Raw genomic sequence first — 20,794 nt, forward strand, 5'->3', positions numbered from 1 at the left:
ATAAAACTTAGCAGAAAGCTTCTGACATCTGTATATCACTGAAAAGATCATCTTGATTTCCGTGTGTAATTGTTTAGATATGCTTTGGATATGGTAAGAGAGACTAGCTGTGAATGTAGCTGTGAATCTATTATAAATACCCCACAAACAAACAAACCACCAAGTTTTAGTACAAATTAAATAGAAAATTACAGTAAAACCACATATTAACCCTAATTTTGAAGTATGAAATTTGATTTTTAAACAAAAGGCTTTTAACCAGAACTCTTTAAAAGAATTCATTATTTAGATTACAGTGATAAATTTTTTTATAAGTAGAACATTCAGCACTAGAAATCTTTCTTTACAAAAATCCCTGAGAAATATTTTAATTTAAAATATCTATATGGAGTATAATGTAATAAAGGTATATAGTACATTGACATGTTTAAACCAGTCAAAATAATAAGGCTATTTTGCAATGTGGAGATTTTTCCATGTATGTAATTTCTTCTGTAGGCTAGGATGTAATTGTGTAATGCAAGCAATATATGAGGTCTCTCACATATACACACGTTACTTAAGCGCCTTGTGTTTGAATCATCAGAGATAATTCATTTTATTCTTGTATTAAAAACTATGAATGTTTGAGGCTTTCAGCATTGAATAAAGGACTACATGGATCCAAACCAGGACGATTGATAAAATCCTTGCTACTATTGGCTATTATTTACTGTCTTTTAAGTGGCAGGTTGTATTTATGCCAATTTATCTGCTTCAGGGAACACTCTTGATAGCAGAACAAAGTGAATAAAAGTAGTTTGCTTTGCAAATGAATGCAAATGGTGAAGCCTTTCGGGAAGCCCTTTAACGGGAGCAATGCACTTTGATTATGAGTGAAGCTGCCATTTGGACATGGTGAAAAGAGCACGCTTGAACCATTGATTGGGGGAGACAGTAAAAAGTCAGGAAGGGCCCCGTTAAGCTTGCAGTGCAGCGGGCGGATGTCAGTGTGGTTAGAGCACAGTGGGAGAATGACAGGCAGGATTAGTGTCAGGGAGAAGCTTTGCTGTAGTTGTGGAGATGGTCCCTGGGGTCACTCACCTCTGACTGTTGTTCTGTGCTGATGGCTCTGTAATGCAAACCGCTTGATATGTGCCTGTTCATTATCGGAAATGGTGATTAGAAGAGGTATGTCATAAAGGATTCCTTTAAAATAAATAAAATAGCAAACCACTGATGATAACAAAGATTTGGCTCTGCAGTCGTTGCCAAAGATGCTGCAAACGTCAAAGACGGTTACTGCATTTTGCCTTCTGAGGCAAACGCGATTTCATGCCTTAAACTGCTCTAATTGTGTGTTCCTTGCTTTGTTCACTTTTATTTGGCCATTATGAAGACAGTCATTGTTAACAGCTTGGCATGTAGTTAGAGTAAAACATTTTTATATCTTTTGGTTATTGAGTAGGGGAAGCATCCAGTCTGGTTTTGTGGCATAACTGCATTTTAGGGAGGGGGGAGGGGTGTTGTTTAATCGTCTTGATGGAATATTAGAGTCAACAGATTTCATTCCTGGTTCATGCTAGAGTGCTAAAACACTCTAGCATGGTAACAGTGACAAGAAGCTAAGATAACTGTTCTGTTCCATTTAGAGGCTTTTTTAATATGTCAAAATGGAGATACTCTTTGTTGAAAAAATATTAGATAAGCAATTAAGTAAATGCTTAAAACGTTGTGTCTTAAACCGTGATTTAATCATGGAATCATTTAGGTTGGGAAAGGCCATTCAGATCATTGACTCTAACCATTAATCCAGCTCTATGAAGCCCACCAAGTGTCACATCCACACATGGTCTTTTAAATACCTCCAGGGATGGCAACTCCACCACTTCCCTGGGCTGCCTGTTACAATGCTTGAAAACCCTTTTGCTGAAGAAACTTTTCCTGATACGTAATATAAAACTCCCCTGGCACAACTTGAGGCCATTTCCTCTTTTCTAGATCTTATTACCTGGGAAAGAGGGCCAGTCCCCACCTCACCACAGCTTCCTATCTCAGGGAGCTGTAGAGAGCAATAAGGTCTCCTCTGAGCCTCCCCTTCTCCAGGCTAAACATCCCCAGCTCCCTCAGCTGCTCCTCATCAGACACGTGCTTCAGACCCTTCCCCAGCTCCATTGCCCTCCTCTGGACTCTCTTCAGCACCTCAACGTCATATTGGAATTGAGGGGCACAAAACTGAACCCAGAATTCAAGGTGGCCTCACCAGTGCTGAGTGAGGATGATCAGGGGGATGATCTCTGCCCTGGCCCTGCTGCCACTCCATTGCTGAGCCAGGCCAGGATGCCATTGGCCTCTTGGCCACCTGGGCACTCTGTGCCTCATGTTCAGCTGCTGTTGAGCAGCACCCCCAGCACCTTTCCCTCCAGGCATCTTGGCAGCCACTCTGCCCAGGCTGGAGCTGCAGGGCTTGTTGTGAGGCAGGGGCAGGAGCAGGCCCAGGCCCTTGGCCTTGTTGGGCCTCAGAGCTCTGGGCTCTCCCCATCAGCGCAGCCTGTGCAGATCCCCCTGCAGAGCCTTGCTGCCCTCCAGCAGCTCAACACTCCCAGCCAGCTCAGTGTGTCTGCAGGGCCTGAGGGTGCCCTGGATCCCCTCCTGTGGATCATTGACAGAGACACTGAACAGAGCTGTGGCAGCACTGAGCCCTGGGCAGCACTGCTGGCTGCAGTTCCATTCAGCAGCAGCCTCTGGGCCCGGCCATGCCAACAGCTTCCCACCCATGCAACAGAGCCCCAGGCAAGCCCTGAGCAGCCAGTTCCTGCAGGAGATGCTGTGGGCAATGGTGGCAAAGGCTTTCCTGAAGTCCAGGTGGGCACATCCACAGCCTTTCACCCATCCACTGAGTGGTCATCTCATCACAGAAAAGGAGATGAGGTTAGGCAAGCAGGACCTGCCTTTCACAAACCTGTGCTGGCTGGGCCTGTTCCCCTGGCTGTCCTGTGTGTGCTGTGTGGTGGCACTCCAGAGGATCTGCTCCGTGACCTTCCCTGGCACCAAGGTCAGACTGACAGGCCTGTACTTCCCTGGATCTTCCTTCTAACTCCTCTTCTCAATGGGTGTTGCATTTGCAAAGCTCTTGTGAACTGAGACCTCCCCAGTCAGCTGGGTGTGCTGGTAAATGTTTGAAAGTTACTCAGTGAGCACTTCGTTCAGCTCCCTCAGTTCCTGTGGCTGGACCCCATCCAGCCCCATGGACCTGTGTGTGTCAGGTGACTGGCCATTTTTCCTTGGATTATGGGGGCTTCACTGTGCTCTGTCTTCCAGGTCAGGGACTGGGTACATGGAGACCAATGGGTCTTTCCATTAAAGGCTGAGGCAAAGGGGAGGTATGAAATACCTCAACCTTTTCCTCATCCTGTATCATTGTTTCTGCCTATGTCTGTTAAAAGCTGGTGTTTCTCCTTAGCTCTCCTTTTGTTGCTCATGGATTTGCAGAAACATTTTTTGTGTTCTATGGCAGTAGTCAGATTAAGTTCTTATTGGACTTAGGCTCATCTAATTTTTGCATAACTCCATTATCTAATAAAAGTATTGTTGAATATTATCTTTACTGCATTTTGTAGTGTTGTGTTATGTATGTTGTATTAAATAATAGAAATTAAATGTGTTAGTCTACATAATAGACAAAGTGCAATTTTTGAGTGTTCAGGATTTTTAGTATCTTACTGTTGGTCAGTATTTACTTTTGTTTTTATCCATTTTCAGCAACAAGACACAGAGAAGATACCCACATTAATTTTTTTTTTACCTTATTAGATTAATTTGTTTAAAGATTTTTTTTTGTCCATATATTACCTTGCAAATAAATGTCCAATATTCCAGTGTAATGAATGTTTTACAAATGTTTTACAGGCACCTGAATGGACAGAGGAGGACCTGAGCCAGCTGACAAGAAGTATGGTTAAGTTCCCAGGGGGGACCCCCGGTCGATGGGAAAAGATTGCTCACGAATTGGGTCGATCAGTGGCAGATGTGAGTGCACTCAGATTTGCATTGTGTAGAGGATGACAAACCAGAACAAGACAGGCAGTGTAGAAGGCAGATATGGGGGCTGACATTGTCTTTTGAGAGAAGCTACAATCCTTTTAGGACCTGGAAGTGAACCATTAACTAACTATGCAAGAAGCAGATGTCAGCCAATATCTCCCTCCACAATTAACAGCTGTAACTGATCAGCTGGATGGGGGATTCTGGTGCTTGCAAACTTCAGCTACTGTAACCCAATAACAGAAAAACAATGAACTGCAGGTTTTGTAGTAACCTTCTTTCACTGCAAGTGAATGTTTGTGTGACTTGGTTAAAGATTACATCTCTGTTTCAAGCCAGTCCTTAAAAAATGCATATGAGCTAATGGTGTTTTGACAGGTGGTTTCCATTAATTAAGCAGAAATATCTTTACAAATTTTAAAACTGTGTAATATGCATGATACAATTTCAGTGCCTTTTTCAGTATTATAGCATGCTTTAAAATTATATTATGTAAAATAATGTCTTTGTTGATTCATATTTTGTAGTATATACCAGATACCAAGCTTGTACTTATGTTTTTTAAGCGTTATGATCTTAAAACCCTTAGGGGCTAGGCTGTAAAAGACTTTGCCTTTTCAAGCAATAGATCACTAGAACATGTTGTAGTGTCTACTTAGGACCATTTGAAAGCCCTTTCAGCTGACCCTGTTTTATAGGCTCTGTAGGGGTTAATGAGAATAACATTTAAATCTGTTCATGTACATTTTGAGATTAGATGTTCTTTATTTATCATATTTCAGGAATTATCTTAAATAATGGAAAACAAAGCCACTGACTACAGTGAAATATTATATCCCTCTGGGAAATTTGTGTACTTCTTAATTTTTTTTTTCATTGTTAATATAAACACAAAAAGATATTTTGAGAACTTAGTTTTCAAGTTTTAATGCACATATACTGTTCTGATACATATACTAAAAAATAAGTCTTTTGCACTATTCTAATTTTAGAACAAAACATTATTTACAAAATAGTGTATGTAAACAAGAAGTTACCAACATGCTAATCAAATGAAATTAGGGTTTTTAAGGTTTATTGTGTTCATACTTGAAGTATTCATACTACTGAACTGACTGAATGGAATAATACAAATACTAAACTTTATGAATAATAATAATAATAAACTTTATAATAATAATACTAATACTGAAAATCATTAAAAAGATACATTTTACTGATCTTAACAGCAGAAATACTTCACATATGTTGGTAGTGTACAGTGTTCATGACAAAGAGCTTTTGAGATGGGTTTGGAAAATTTGATTATCTTGATACAGATAGTAGAGACATGTGGAATGGTTCTACATACATCCATCACAAAACTAACACTATCCTCAGATTGCCTTTTGCACCCACTGCCTGCTTTATTCCTTGACTTGGGTGTATTAAGAATCCTTTGCATAATACATTTGGCCATTGTACTTGCACAGATCCAGTACTGAAAAGAAAAAAACAAAGCTCACTTGTTTCTTCCATTAGATGAGAGGTCCTCAGCAACTTGCTGTTTTGTTTCAGTGAGTAGGAAAGAGAAATGAAAGACATGTGATTGTTCTAAGAGCTGTCATTTTCTTGTATGAAAAAAGGAATTTCCAGGATTTTTATGTGTGGAGAAAGGTCTGAGTGTAATCCTTTTTACTTCTAGTAACCTCCAGCTATATGATTAATGTAATTATTATCCACACAAGTTTTTACTTCTCTAAAAATTTTCAACTGCTGCTAATGCTAGGTCACTTTCCTGACACAAACTAAATATTAGAGTTTCTGCTACTTTTATCATTGCATTACACAGAATTGCAGCAGTTAGGTATTATGAGGAAACAGAAATGAGTATTTTACAAAATGAGTGTTTTAAACAAAAGCTTCATGGGAACTTCTTTGGGTCTCAGATTGTTACTGATCAGTACTAGAAATGGTGAAACTGGAAACTACTTCAGATATATCCATTCAGTAAGATTTCAGTATTCAATAACAAATACAACTTATCCTGTATATTTCTTGAAGATAACATAGAATCTAAATTTACAGCAAAGACTCTATTTTTTTTTGGGCATCACCACATCACCATAGTTAGATAAGAAATGTTAGGTAAAGCTGCAGGAGAAACTTCTGGGTTGTTAACTTTGTGTGCAGTAAAAAGGTGCAGGCAGCACCAGCTTGCATGTGCAGGCAGCATTTGCTGCCCAGACAGCTGCTCCCTGTGTCTGCTGGGAGCAGGGCAAGGGGATGAGTTCTGGTGTACAAGGTGCTGCTTTGAAACAGCTTGTGTAGCAGAGCTTGGGGATGCCTTGCTTACAGCTGGTTTGACAGGAGCCAACCAGAGAGGGTTGGAAGTATGTACTGTCTAGCAAATGTACTGTGTCCTGAAAAACATTCAAGGATGAATTTGAATTTGGTTTTCTAATATTTTCTAGTACAGGAAGTACTTTGTAAGAACTTGAGATTTGTGTCTGCTTCTTTCTTCTCCTGCAAAGCATCAAGAGCAGTAATGCTCAGTTTTCCTTTCACTGTTAGAGAATTATGATAGAAAGGATTGATACGGTACAGTGTGCTTGCTTCTGAGTGATTTTATGCATTCAGACCTTATTTAATAGTAGATTAGCTAAATAGGTATTCCTAAAAATAGCTCAGAGTAATCCAGTCCAAACTGCTGTCTCTATTGTTGCTTCTGTCTCAAAGCTTTCTTCCCCAGAAAAAAAACAGTTAGAAAAAAATCTCAAAACTTTTTAAAGAATAAACTGAAACCATTCATATATATCAGAAGAGCATCAGTGAAATTCAGTCCCTCTAATCACCCCAAAGAAATTCTGTCTTAAATTTATTCTTTTTTTAAAAGAAATAAATTCCTACTACGTCCAACTGTGTTTCACTAGCAATTTTTAGGCAGTGGGAAGCAGTGACTTGAGGAGAGTGTTCCTGACTTTTTTGAACTTTACAGCTTCATGGTGTTGTTTTAACTTACTGCATCCTTAGTTTGTGTCTAGTTTTCAGTATTGCAAACATGCTGTTTGATAGCAAGAGTCCAGATGAGAATAATAGGTTCCTATAATGTTGTCTACAAGGGAAGATTGTGAAGGAATTCATGTTGATGAACTTAAAAAAAAAAAATTAACAGAGAATGTAAGTATTCAACTGCATAAAAAGAAAACCATAATGAGGAAGGGTCTTGTCCGCTGTAATAGTCTTACAGGGCAAGAAATTTTTGCCTCGATTTAATCAGAGGCTGCAGAGTTAGACACTGAAGGACAAAGAATTGCAGTGGAGGTGATAAAGCAGTGAAATAATCTGCTCTATATTTATGGAGTCTCCATATTTGTGGACCTTTAAGAGCAGGTTACACAAACGTCTGCAAGAAACATCAATGCAGTGGTTCTGCCTGCAGTAGGTCCTTCTCTTCCTATGGTCTGTGATTACTAGCAAGTGCAAGCTATCTGGGAGGAAAAGGGAGGAAAAAAACCTTCCCTACAATTGGAAGCATGTGTGAATTCACTTTTAAAAATGTAGAATTAAAGCCAGATAGTCACCACAGTTGGTCAGTAATCACTGCATATACCTTAGCTTGACTTACTTAATTCAGTAATTCCTAATAGTGTTCCTTCAATGTTTTTCTTGTCTACTGCTACCCAGGTTAGTGTTTTGTAGACATTTAGTTTGTTAATTGTTATTTCCCAAAGCACAGCCCAAATAAGGATTACTGTAAGGCCCATTATATGGATATGTCTAGCAGATTCCTTGTGCAAACGAGTACATCCACCCTACAAGTGATGCAGGCTGCTGGGAAAGTGCCAGCCAAACTCCATCAATAAACAGCTACAGCCATGCTGTAGTGCCCCTGAGCTCATTCAGCTCTCCTGTTTCTGTTTGTGCTGCCTCATGTGATACCAGAATAAACATCTTTGCAGCATATTCTGTGCTTTTCACCTCAGGGCAAGGGCAGGCTTGTAGCTGTGGTACAGACATACTGGAGGAAGGATTTCTACTTCACTTCTGGCATGGTAAATGTTTATCTTGTCTCTCTTTGGGAAGACATCTTTTAACAGCCAGTGAATGATCATCCCAAAATAGATGAGGTTAAGTTGTGCTCACTTTATCAGTATGTTTAATGATTTAAATTGCTAATTGTCACTTCAGTATGTGCATATAGGGAATTTAGCAATCTTTTCCTGTAAAGATGGTTTTCAGCTGGCTTAGTATAATGAAATCTTATTGCTTTCACAACTGAAAGCTTCTGCAGCTTTTTAAGTCATTTTTATTGCAATTGGCTGTTATTGTAAATTAGGTTTTCAAGTATTTTGATTATGAAAGGGAAATGGAGTTCAGTTAACTCTAATCAGGATTCCTGCCTGCTGACCTGGTTACCTGTACCACTGCTCTCTGTCATCCTCCAAACATCTGTTCTTTGACCCATTTTCCTTGCTGAATTTGTTGCCCCAGGGTTAGTTCTCATTCCTGTCTGCCAATACTTAAGGAAATAATTGACCTTTTAAAACAAAATAAAAAAGTTATGCTTGAATTTCCTAAGCACTGCGAACACTCTACAACATAGTATAAATAATGAATGGAGTGGAGTTGCAATACTATTATTTCTGCAAAAATGATATTGTTTGATTTGACAAATGCTAAGCCTTATGAAGATTTGTAGTAATGATTGTCAGCTTTTGCTGAATTCAAAAATTGAGAAAAAGCACTTAGATGTGAAATTATAGAAGTATATTGTACTTGACAATACCAACCTTTATAGATAAAAAGTTTAAAAAAAATATTTGCTGAAAGGCATAAATTAATTTCAGTAACTACAAAGGACGTTCAAATTGTAAAAATAATAGAGGAAGTAAAAGCTGTCTGGCATGCCAAACAGACTTTAATGTGATTATTAGGTACAGGTTTTTTAAATTAAAGGCAAAGAGATCTCAGATTTCATACTTGTGAAGTAATATCATTCAGTTGTCTTACAGGATTTAAACTGATTCTGTTTGCTCCTGCAGTCACTAATCTCATGCATTTGTGTTGCAAAAACAGACTGATTGGGATTTGCTGCTTGTATAGAAGAACACTGAGGTAGACAGCAAAACAATAGCCAGGTGGCAGACATTCTGAATTACCATGAAACCTGAAAGCATAAGGTTTGAGGGGGTGGGTGCATATTTTGTGATATCTCTTGTATGCCCAAGCAACAGTTTCAGCCTGTAAGTCTGGTTGTGTGAGTTCATACTCATTACACTTCATATGCCATTGTAAAGTAGATTTCTTATTTTTGACAAATGCAGGCTCATTACTTTGCCAGCAAGAAAACATCTATATGAGAAATGGTCCATATGTAGAAGCTCATGAATTTATTAGGTCTTTTGCTTCTGGAGATTAACTGTTTTCCTAAGACTGTTTTATATTTCATTTTGTGTACTGTGTCTGTGTTAACTCAATTACAGTGCAATCCAGTTGTGGATGTTCTGAAACACTCACCCTTAGCAGTTTGCATATATTTATGTAATCAATAGTTCTCCCAGTTGCTTATTGAAGTATAAAGACCTAGATCGAGGTCCGAGAGAAGTTATGAATATCTGAGATGGGGTTTAGATAATACATAGTCCAAGTAGACCCCTCAGTCTGAGAGTGAAGTCTTCAAAACACCTGGCTAATCCCACAGACACACCAGAGTGATTCTCTTGATACTTGGAGGGAGGAAAAGGTGGTTGCTGTTCACAGCACTCTCACTGTACAGTTTTATTCTGTGCACGCCTACAGTTGTCCCTGCCATTTTTACAAGATTGGGCAGAGCAATGCCCCTTATAAACAAAATGGATTTTCATCTCATAAAGCATGACCAGAGCATTCTTTCACTTAAAGGAAAAAGTTTTTTTACAGAAGGCAGTGGGACAGCAATTTTTGGTCCAAATAGATGGTTTGTGAAGGGGTTAAGCCAGTGATGCTGCAGCTTTTTATAGAGTGGCATAAATTAATGTAATGTCTCACAAAGCTCACAGTGAGCTGAGTTTGAATTTCTTTGCAGAATTCAAATTTCTGACAGTCAAGAAAGGTAGTGCATTTTGCATCATTAGTAACAAAATAAGATGTCCAAGTAGTTGTTGCAGTGGGCATTTGAGTCAAATTCCTCTCCTGCATGAGTGCCCATAGGTTGAGCTAAAGACTCTCTCATGGATTTTAACTGACAAAAAGCAAGCACAGTATGAAGTCTCCAGCATTATCACAAGTTTAATTGCAAAGTTCTTCCTCTTGTGTCCTGAAAAAAGGAGCAATTCTTTTGCTGCTTTAAATTTAACTGGGGACTTAAACTGGAAAAAGTTCTACATCTGCTGATTTAGGTCAAATTTGCCTTTTTTGCAGGCCGCATTTTAAACTGCCTCATAATAAAACTTGTGGTTGTTTTGGAGATTTCTGTTGCTGTGGCAAAGTTCAGAATCACACATGGCTTCAAAGTCCATAAGCATAATAAATTGCATTGTTGCTGGCTGCAACTGTTGGTTCTAAGCAAATTCATTTAAGTTCATAACATGTTTTGTAGTTCTTTCAAGAATGTTATCCTTAAAATACTCATTTGCTGTGTTAGTATGAAATTTAACCTACACAGTGGCTAGAGATTAGTTGCGTTACCAACTTTTGGGAAAGTTTGGAACACTCTACTAAGCTGTTTCAAGCAGTGCCAAAACAAAGGTACATCTGATTTGAAAGACTTATTTCAAGTGGTCTTGTAAGTTGCAAATGAGGATACTTGGAAAATGGAGAATCATTTGGCTCAGTATCTCAGGATTTGAAGTTTCCACACTCTGGTAAAACTGAAAGACCATTTTAGAAGCTCTTTTAGTGTCTAAAAGGGAAGTCAGTGTATAAAGCAACAAATTTTCAGTCAAATGGAAATAAAAGAATGAGTCATTATTGGTTTGTCTGACTTGTGTCAAACAGTGCTTGATACACTTTTGACTAATATGGAAAAAGCTGTTTAGGTCTAGGCTGGAAGAAGATTCAGCACAGCAGGTAGTATTTTGGTTATAAGAGGAGAACTTTAAATTTGGCAAGTTATTCTGTGTGGTTCTGGAAGGTTAGATCTGTAAAAACCTACTACTTTGACAAAGCCACGAAGGCATTAAAATCCTGCTGTATCTGGCTTTCCCTTGTAAGAAAAAATGTGATTACAACTCAAATTAGCCTTAAAGATTCAAGAAATTTCTTATTGCTTCATGGTAACCTCAAGTACTCACAGGCTCTCTCCACAATAATTTTTTCCATAATTACACAAATCTTGACATTTTTTTCATGACATAACTAGATGGGGAGCATGCAGGAAGATAACTGGGTGCAGAAGACTGCTACTGGAAGAGCAAATTTGTTAGTTAATGCTAAGAAACCATTGCATCTTTAGTAAATACTTGAAGAACTTCTGCTCAGGAAGATGCTGGGAGTAACAAAAAATGTTACCGGCCTCTCTGGTGTTCAGTAGCACCATCCTTCTTTGCAAGAAATTCATATATGTTTGGAAAGCCAAGAGATGTAGATTTTCTTCCTCTACAAATCCCACATTATTTCCTTAAAATGTCATTAGAACCCAAGAGGTTTGTACTTCTGTGACTATCTGCTGCAATCCTAATCAAAATACTCTCCCAGAGGAGGATGGAAGGAAGGTTGTGGCCCAGGGGATTCCCAGGAGACAGAGAACGGTGAAGGTTCGGTGGCACATTGGGGTGTGCCCTGCAGGGCTGGGCTGGGGGCGCTGCTGGAGGGCTCAGCTGAGCTCCTGGGCCAGTGCCTGCTGCTGTGGGAATGGGGAATTGCTCTTCATCTTCTGCCAAAGGGTTCTGGGTGTCTGTTCTGCACCAGTAGGATCACTGTACCTGACTTTACACGGTTTTCCCTCTAGGTGTGTCATAGTTCTGTGCTTTTTTATGTCTGCCATCCCTGCAGAGCGAAAAGTACCCTCTCATTCATGTGATAGCAAAATTTGCTTTTGCCTATGCATCTGAGAGTTTTTTAAGCTGATTCTGATTTTTTTCCCTATATATCTCTGAAGTATCAATTGTCCCATCTGAAAGAGGTGGCAGGTGTCCAGGGTAATAAGAGAGTTAACATCTGGATGGTCATGATGAGGAATGCTTTTACTGCTAGGTGTCTTGTTAAGTAGCAACTAGTCTTTGTGATCTGGACTAATTGTTAGCAGTACAGGAGGAAACCAGCTCTGTCTGGCTTTCATCACATAAAATCATCCCACTAATCCCACTTGCTTTTGATAGAATCTTTTTATAGCTGAAGAGCTATTGAAACTGAGTTCAGAAGGGAGTTCTCAGAAGCAAATTGTTCCTGTGGTTTCTTTCTGTAGGTCCCATAGTAAGATAGTTTGATTTCTACTCCAGCAATTTGATTGCTTGCATCCAGTTTTTTTTGTCATCTTTATCTGTCTAAGGAAATCTGTTTCACTATGCATGATATTACCTGACTTTATTTGTGACTTCTGTTATCCCTGGTGGACTACAACATTTAAAGTTGATTCCTATAAAATAATGCAGTGTGTCTGTTCAGCAGTACAAATACTTACAGGAATATGAGATCTTCTGTCTTCTGTTTTAAATCAATTTCACAGTCTTGATCCTTATTATTTAAGGTGTCCCCAGACCCAGGATTTCTTAAGGGGGTTGGCTAATACTCTGGTGAAAGCTGTTGTCAGTAACAGCAGGCTAAAAGCACACCTTCTCACAGTCAGGATAAAACTCATAATTTATTATACATGAAAACTGTAATTTTAAAGCATTATGCAGGAACAAATAGCAGTAATAACTACAAGAGTATTCTGCAACTGCTTCATACTTTGAATAAGTTTTTCCAGTGTGTTATCTGTTCACTAATGAAAAAGTAATAATATCATATAAGCAAGCTATGATAAGTAATTAGGCAGAGAAAGAATGGAGCAACTTATGTTGCATAACTTAGTGAATTTTTTATGAATCTGTTAGGAACTAGCTAGTAAATAACACTATTCACCCCTGGAGAGGAAATTTAAAGTGATATTAAGGATGTCAAAAAGCATGGAGGAATGGGCAACAGAAGAGTCTGCAGATTTGAGTGGCAAGAACAATGATTAAACTCCAACAGATCAAATTGCAATACAATTTCAGATGTTCCATAGGCTGGATTCCTAATAATCCTCAGCAGTTTAATACTGACATGTTAACGATTCTTGCCCTGTGTCAGCATCTGGAATGCCAATGACAGCTGAGGCTGATGGACACAAATCTGAAGGCTAAATAAGTGATACCTGAACTCTCAATGAAAAGAGCTGGAGTAAACCTGAACTGTGCATAGCACCTGGAAAAGGACTGCTGTGTGAGGAAGAAAGCTGACAAAAATAATAATAGACAAATAATCTTCCCCTGTAACCTGTAAATGATGATAGCGAAGCTGTGGGAAGCTTGATGAGTTGTCAAACTTACATCAACTCAAAGTGCTTGTTCAATGTTTGAAATGGTAGATTTTCAGTATCTAAAGCATACACGCAGTTGTTATTTCCAGCTTACCTGGTGAATGTTCAAATTGAAAGTCCATCAAAACATGAACAAATATTCTAAAGCCTTCAAAAGATAAAGTCTTGGAAATATTAGATGTGATGAATGAAGTAACTTAATACTTGTTTCACCAAGCTGTAATGAGTGAAGTTGGCCAACATAAGATAACCTGTGGAAAGGCTCTTACTCCAGAATTTTCTGCATGTAAGGGGAAATACTAAATGCAGTTGGGATCTGGGAATAAGTCAAAATCCTTCACTGGTCAAGTGGAGAGGTATGGTTTAGATTTCAGTCCAAATAGATGTAATATGCAGCAAAATTTATATCTGTGATGGAATACATATACTAATTGAATCTGGGGACACCTGTCTTGTAAAGGAAACTGAAATTCAGCTGATTTGCACCACTTCCAAAGCAAAGTTTGTGTTGCTTGTGTAGTCTCAGCTTGAAAGATAAAATGATAATTGCTGACCTGTGGAAACATCAGAGGTTCAGCAGAGAGAAAACTGAGCTCAGTTGGCACTGAGGCAGCAGCTCATGGTACCTGTCTTTGCTGGCAGCTCATTCTGTTCTGTTTTATTCAGGGAATCTTTTCTGCTCTCTTTCTCTTGCCTTTGTGTCCTTATGAGCAGGCTGTAAATCTCTGACAGATCTACTTTAAAGATAGCAAAATGGTTTAGGGACAGTTTTCTGGAATCCACAGAGATAGATAGGGCCTTGTCATATTTACAATGAATCCACTGCATCATTGCAGGAAGCTCTAAAAGCTACTTGTTTGCATGGCAAATTCTTCTCCCTCTTTTGAAAATAATCTATTATAATCCAGTTTATATAACATGGTTTCTATTTAAGAGATGCATAGCAGGACACCACTAGGGATCCATTCTGTTCAGCAGTCAAGAATGGTTTCTGCTCCTCTCAGCCTTTTAAATTATTAATACTGTAGAGACACTGCTAAAGATGGAACACAAACATTTTAATTTTATTATTTTAGATTTTTTTAGAATACAATTTTTTTTAAGGAAGGCAATTTCTGTTAATGGATCATATTTTTCAAGGAAGATCCCTTCTATTCTTTCAAAATTGGGACCACAGAGGTCCCAGAACTGTTAGTGCCACTTAAAATTATCTGTTCATATTACAGTATCCTGACATTTTTCTTTGAACAATTAAAACTTTATCGTACTGCAACAGTAGAAACTGGAGTTTTCTGTGCCAGATGTCTACCTCTGGATAAAGGTTTTGGTTAATTAGAGTTGGGATTTCATTGTTCAGAGTTTTCATTTGAACTTAATCATCCCAGAAAATGAGGCTTAATTTGTAGGGAAAATAGACCACTTTGCCTTGTTAAGTCTTGCTGTCATTTCCTTAAGGAGATCCAGCACCAGCCTATTTTTACAGCAAACTGCTGCAATTTTGTGGGCAGAAAGGTGGGTGGGAGGAAGCAAACAGACCAGACTAGAAGCAGATGGTACCAAGGTATTTTTGCTATTGGGGTGCTCCCTTATCAATCTTGTCATAGAACAAAAATCCTGAATCTTAAAGTTTAATTCTTCTCACAGGAAATGGCTTTACAACCCTCTGGCAAGTTTGCTCTCTAGTGCTGCTCTGAGTAGGGAATAATTGTTATTGTTAACATTAGGTAGCTAAAACAGCAGAAGTCTGTGCTGTGGCTAAATGATTCCTGTTGTGGCTAAATCCCACAAATCCCACACAGAGGAATTCCTGACTTTGTAAGTGATGTATTTTTTATTTTTGGTCTGAGCAGCACACTGCCACAGACCTTATACTGAAGGGATGTTAACATCTGAGGTCCCAGGTTCAGAGAGCAGGGAGCACAGGGAACCCATCCCATGTAGTAGCAAGTTTGATTCACTGCCTTGCCTGTTCTCATTTTAAGTTCTGTTTGAGTGGCTCAGACTACTGGATTTCAATTTCTGGCTTTTTAATAAATTCCTCACGATCAAAAAGAAAACCAAGAAATTTATATATAGTATTGCTAAAACATTTTCAGCAATTGAAAAGATTGTATAATTCTTTGAGTACTATATTTTAAAATGGTTTTTGTGGTACCTGAATTTGGGGCTGTAGGCTGCTACCTAAAAGGAGCTACAAGAGAGCTGGAGAGGGACTTTTTGCAAGAGCCTGCAGTGATAGGACAAGGGGCAATAGCTTTAAACTGACAGGAAGTAGATTTAGATGAGAGGTTAGGAAGAATTTTTTTTTTCCTGTGAGGGTGGTGGGGCACTGGAAAAGGTTGCCCAGAGAAGTCATGGATGCCTGGAAGCATTCAAGTTTGTTTGGTCCAGTGGAAGGTGTCTTCATTGCAGGAGGGTTGGAACCACATGATCCTTAAGGTCCCTTTCAACCCAAGCCATTCTATAATTCTGTGGTCATTTTATAACAAAGATAATAATTAAAGAATCTTTCTTAATCTTAAGTGAAGCCTAGCTTCTTATCTGAGGTCTAGAAATTTGGGATGAGGAAGCTCCTTGTTCTGGATTGGGAGAAAGGCTGTTTGTTTGCTTACAAACAGAACAAAATTTGAAACAATCACTTTTTACTCCAAAAAATCCAAAAATGCTAAAATTAGTGTTATTTTTCTCCCAGGACAGAGATTTCATTATACATGGAGAGGTTGAATCAAGCAGCTCTATATCCTCTGGACTATCAGTAATAACTTTTGCTGCAGTACCAGGACTTAGGAGATGTCTTGGCTGATCTTTGGCAGTCAAACTGTTACCTTTCATTTGGGGACTGAATGCCTGTCCACTTGTGTGCTCCACCATCTGGACCTATGTGGGTCATTCTGTTCTTTGGTTCAGTATTGAGAAACTAATGTATAGAAGATAACTCATTTGGTTTTTTTCCCCCTATCCTTGTGGTATTTTTAGGCCAGAAAATGAGGGTTTAACAAGGAAAGAAAATAAAATTAAAGTATCAACTGTGGTGTATTATTATGATAGTAATAGAAATGTATAGCATCATTTATATTATTTTAATGAGCCAGGAATTATGTAGAAAGAACAAAGTCTAGAAGGTTACTTTAAGGCAGTTTGAACTCTACATATGAACAAAGGCAGCTAAAGAACAACAGCCTTACCATATTTATTGTGTCTTCAATGCAGGTGTTTTGTGGTAAGCTAAAAATGAATTCTTCAATAGCCTAAATGATTACATTTTTTAATAGTCCTTCACTTTTGTTGTCTTCATGCAGGTTACCCTGAAAGCCAAACAGGTGAAGGATTCTGTTACATATACACCAGGTGTGTGCTTCTGGAAATGGCTGGGTTTGGGTGATAGCTGTGCCTTTCAGTCTGCTCTGCAGAGAGATTTTTGCAACCTTGCCTTGCTTTGAGAAAAAAGAACTGCTGGGTATTCTGAGGGAACATTTCCCTTTAGCTACATCCTCCTGGATGTATTCCTGGATGTATTCCTTTCTTATTCCATTTATTGTGGGGTTTGGTCATTTATTCAGCTTGCTGTCTTTGTTTCTATCAGTGTGGGAATTTAGTAGCACTTCCTGTAGATCAGATAAGCTCCTAATTGGTGAAGTTCATCACCTTGATGATCAAGTGAATGCCTTGATTTTTCAGTTTTTCCTTAAGCTGTCAGTCCAGAAAAACTTTTTGTCCATTCTGCACTATTCTGAGAACCTTTAATTTGTGGGCAGTTTCCTGCTTGTTTGTGGGGTGTTTTACTTTTCAGAGTTTAACAGCAGTGCTTCTAACAGGTATCATTCGGCTCTCAGAGCTTAAAACACTGGCACACAATTCCAAAAATTACAAAGTCAACATGAATCTGCCAGATCACATAATCACCCAGAGAGAGAGGGAAGAGGAGGTGGAGGAGGAGGGGAACTACAATCTTACATCAGAGCAGATGGATACCCAGGCGGATCCAAAGGAGACCCTAGCAAGTGAAACCAGACACCGAAGGCGGAAAATTGTCAAAGCACCTGAAACGGCGGGACAGGAAGAGAAGGGCAGAGGGAGACGCCAGAAAGATTTTGATAACACTGAGCAAGAGGAAGAGAGTGATGATGAAAGCAGAAGAAGGGAGAAAAGCCGTGCACCAGAAGAACCGTGGACTCAAAATCAACAGAAACTTCTGGAAATGGCCTTGCAGCAGTATCCAAAGGGAACATCAGATCGCTGGGATAAAATAGCAAAATGCGTTCCTGGAAAAAGCAAGGTATGACTTGTTTTGACTGAACTGTAGTATAAACTGAGGGGAAACACATTTGCTACCAATTTATAATTATCTTAAGAATGAGGGTCCATATAGAAAGGTGAGGCCTGTACATGGTCTCAGTCCAGACTCAGGTGACCTACAGAGTGTCACTGTCATGTTTGTTGCTTCATTTAAAACATTTTTTTCATTTATGTCAGCTTGTTTGGTCTAACACAGAAAATGTTGAAATACCTCCTGTTTCATTTAAAATACCTACCTCTCCTCTGCCTTTCAGATCTTGAATTGCAGGACAAAATTAGATTTTAAAACTAATTTTGATTCAAAGTTAGTAACCAAACATTGATAAGCTGCTTTGCTTACATGTTCACAATGCCTTTCTCAACCCATCTTAATGAACAAACAAAATAAATAATCCATCTGCAAGTGTTAAATGCTCAATAATCAATCTAATGTTCTTTTTGTAAGTATAATTTTTCAAAATAGCATTAATTGTCATTGATATAGATGGTGTGTACTAGGTTTCCTAATAGTTGTGATAGCTTAGTTTGCTTGCTTCAGCCATTGTATCTGCAGAAAAGCCCTGTAATATTTGTGGCAAGCACAGTGAGGGAGCAGGAAATGCCTGGGGAAGGATTTGGGTGTCTCTGGCTCGGGAGCTGTTCTGCAGTTTCTGGTGCCAGCAGGTGCTGAGTTAGTGACCTTGGAGGCTCAGCTTAACCTGTCTGCAGTGTGGCTCACACCAGAGGAACTGTTCAAAGCAGACCCTGCAATAAAGCTGCTCCATAACTGCTCTTGCAGTCACTGTCAACAAGTACTGTAACTGTTTCTTGGGTTTGTGTGCTCTTCAAACAGATAAATGAGCCACTAAGAAATGTAAATTGCAAGTTCATTTTTCTAATCCCCACTTCACTAGATGTTGAATCTCCTTCTCAAATTCAGTATGCAACTTTAAAACCACAAGAAAACAACCAATCAACCAAGAAAAAACCCAACAGAAAACCCACAACAAAAAAAAGCCCCACAAACAAAACCAGACCCAAACAAAAAAAACTCCTAGACAATCCCCAGAACACAGCTCTTCTTCTAGAATGAGGTAGTGTGTATAGAGTTAAAGCAGTACTGAAATACCAACCTTTGAATAACACTTTTGTGTTTCCTTTCAGGAGGAGTGTATAGCAAGATACAAGTTGCTTGTTGAACTGGTACAGAAGAAAAAAATGGCTAAAAGCTGAATGTTGTGAGCAAGAAGAGATGTAGTTCATCTTTGTCAAAATGGGGTTTTAAATCTCATATGCAGGAAACTGCATTTTTGTACCTCAGTATTTCTATATGTCATGTGCCTTAGTAAAAGAAAATATTAATAAATCTTATACCATCTTACCTGGTTTGTGTGTTGAAGAATGAAGGTGTGTTTGTATTGAAGAGCTGCTTATGCAGATGTGTGATCACAGTGTCTGAAAGTGAGCAGAGCTGCAGGAAAACCCCCTCTGATAATCACATACTGAATCTGGTAGGTTTGCAGCCAGTGGATATACAACTAACTTGCATTTGTTTTGAAAAATAGAATTGACCTGAAACTGTTAAGCAAGCATGAGAGTAATGAAACACTGTACTCAAAATATATTTTTCTTTCTTGCACCTCTAAATCCAAAACCATATGCTTATAAATTCCTTATTCTTAGAAATATTTAGTAATATTTTGAAATAAGTAGTATTTCTAATATTAACTTCCACATATATTTATATGTGTCTGCAATATATTATTGGCAAATTATTTTGCCAACCCTACAGTGGTATTTGATAGCATGGTTGATTTAGTAAAGTTGAAATGGGTAAAAACACTAAAGGCCTTCATGCTTTAATTAGAAATTAAGAGATAGAGTACTTCAGGACTACTTTTTAAGTACAGAATGGCTAACAGTCTTGGGCTAAGAGTTCTCATTTTGGGGATGGTTGTATACCCCGGATTCAATTTGAAGACTAGGTAATAAGGGTTATATTATTCCATATTTGTAATTTTGTTTTGTATAACTTTTCCAAAATTGTGAAAAGCTTAAAATGCTGGAACAAAGGGTACTTAATGGGCTGTAAATGACAGCAATAAATCAGAGCAGTGATCAGAGTCTGGTGCAAGAAACATTAAAGACTTGCATTTTTTAAAGCACAATTTACCATTAAAATTGTGATTTCATAACAGGATTCTAAAAATTGTTTTAGCTTTAATACAAAATCAGAATGAAAACTCAGAAAATCACGTATCTGAACTCAGAATTGAAACTTGGTAGCTGAAAGTCTCTGTTAGCTTCCTGCCATTCCCACTGCTGATTTCCCCAGTAACTGGCAATTGTGCTCCTCCTGTCAGATCAGCACTTCACAACATTTCATCCCATTTCCATAAAACTTTAAATTTAGGGAATATAACAGCATTCCATATGTGTTCCCCTTCCAGCTGGAGCTTTTTCTTTTTTTTTTTTTTTTGTCTCATATAAAAAAATCTTAGTTGGTAGAAATAATGATATTATGGAAACATAGCCAGATACAAAATAATGCATTGAATTTCTTTTTGTTTTCACAGAGACCTTCACAGCTTAACTGTACTGGAAGTTAAAGATATTTAGAAGCTGTGATCTGTCTGCTAATCAGTGGAACAGGAATTCTGTGCTACTTTGAAGGAAGAATCTTAGTGAGATCAAGTGAGGTATTTTCAAGAGGTATCAGGAAAACTTAACTTTTAAAAGCTTTTAGTCATCCAGAACACTCAATGAGAGATGACTAGATGGTAAGCAAGGTAGTTGAAATGGCTGCAAAGAAAAGCTGCTAAAATGGTGAATTGGTGAAAATTAATGGGTGGAGCTGGGATAGAATATGAGGAAATGGAGATGTACTGTTCATGAAAAAAACAGACTGGTAATGGGAATATTTCTGCAGTTTCTAAAAGAGAAAGCAAGTAATGGAAGAGTTTAGCCTGTGAGGAGGAGAGAATTGTCTTTTCTTTTCCACTGTGGATTTACAGGACTTTACCTGGGATGGTG

The 20,794-nt window shown here is 38.4% G+C and overlaps 1 protein-coding gene across 1 annotated transcript in view; it reads left to right on the forward strand.

Annotated features, from left to right (window-relative positions):
* The window catches only part of DNAJC1 (DnaJ heat shock protein family (Hsp40) member C1), a 106,570-nt gene extending 87,428 nt beyond the window's left edge, over positions 1-19,142 (forward strand). The window contains exons 9-12 of the mRNA XM_054273810.1: positions 3,889-4,008; positions 16,786-16,834; positions 17,302-17,762; positions 18,926-19,142. Of these exons, the coding sequence (XP_054129785.1) occupies positions 3,889-4,008; positions 16,786-16,834; positions 17,302-17,762; positions 18,926-18,994 (699 nt within the window). The 3' untranslated portion in view covers positions 18,995-19,142. The remainder of the gene's footprint in view (positions 1-3,888; positions 4,009-16,785; positions 16,835-17,301; positions 17,763-18,925) is intronic.
* Positions 19,143-20,794: the final 1,652 nt, after the last annotated feature.

Source organism: Melozone crissalis, unplaced genomic scaffold, assembly GCF_028551555.1.
Source record: "Melozone crissalis strain CALT ecotype California unplaced genomic scaffold, PUWL_Pcris_2 ptg000016l_1, whole genome shotgun sequence".
In the NCBI taxonomy this organism is placed as follows: domain Eukaryota; kingdom Metazoa; phylum Chordata; class Aves; order Passeriformes; family Passerellidae; genus Melozone; species Melozone crissalis.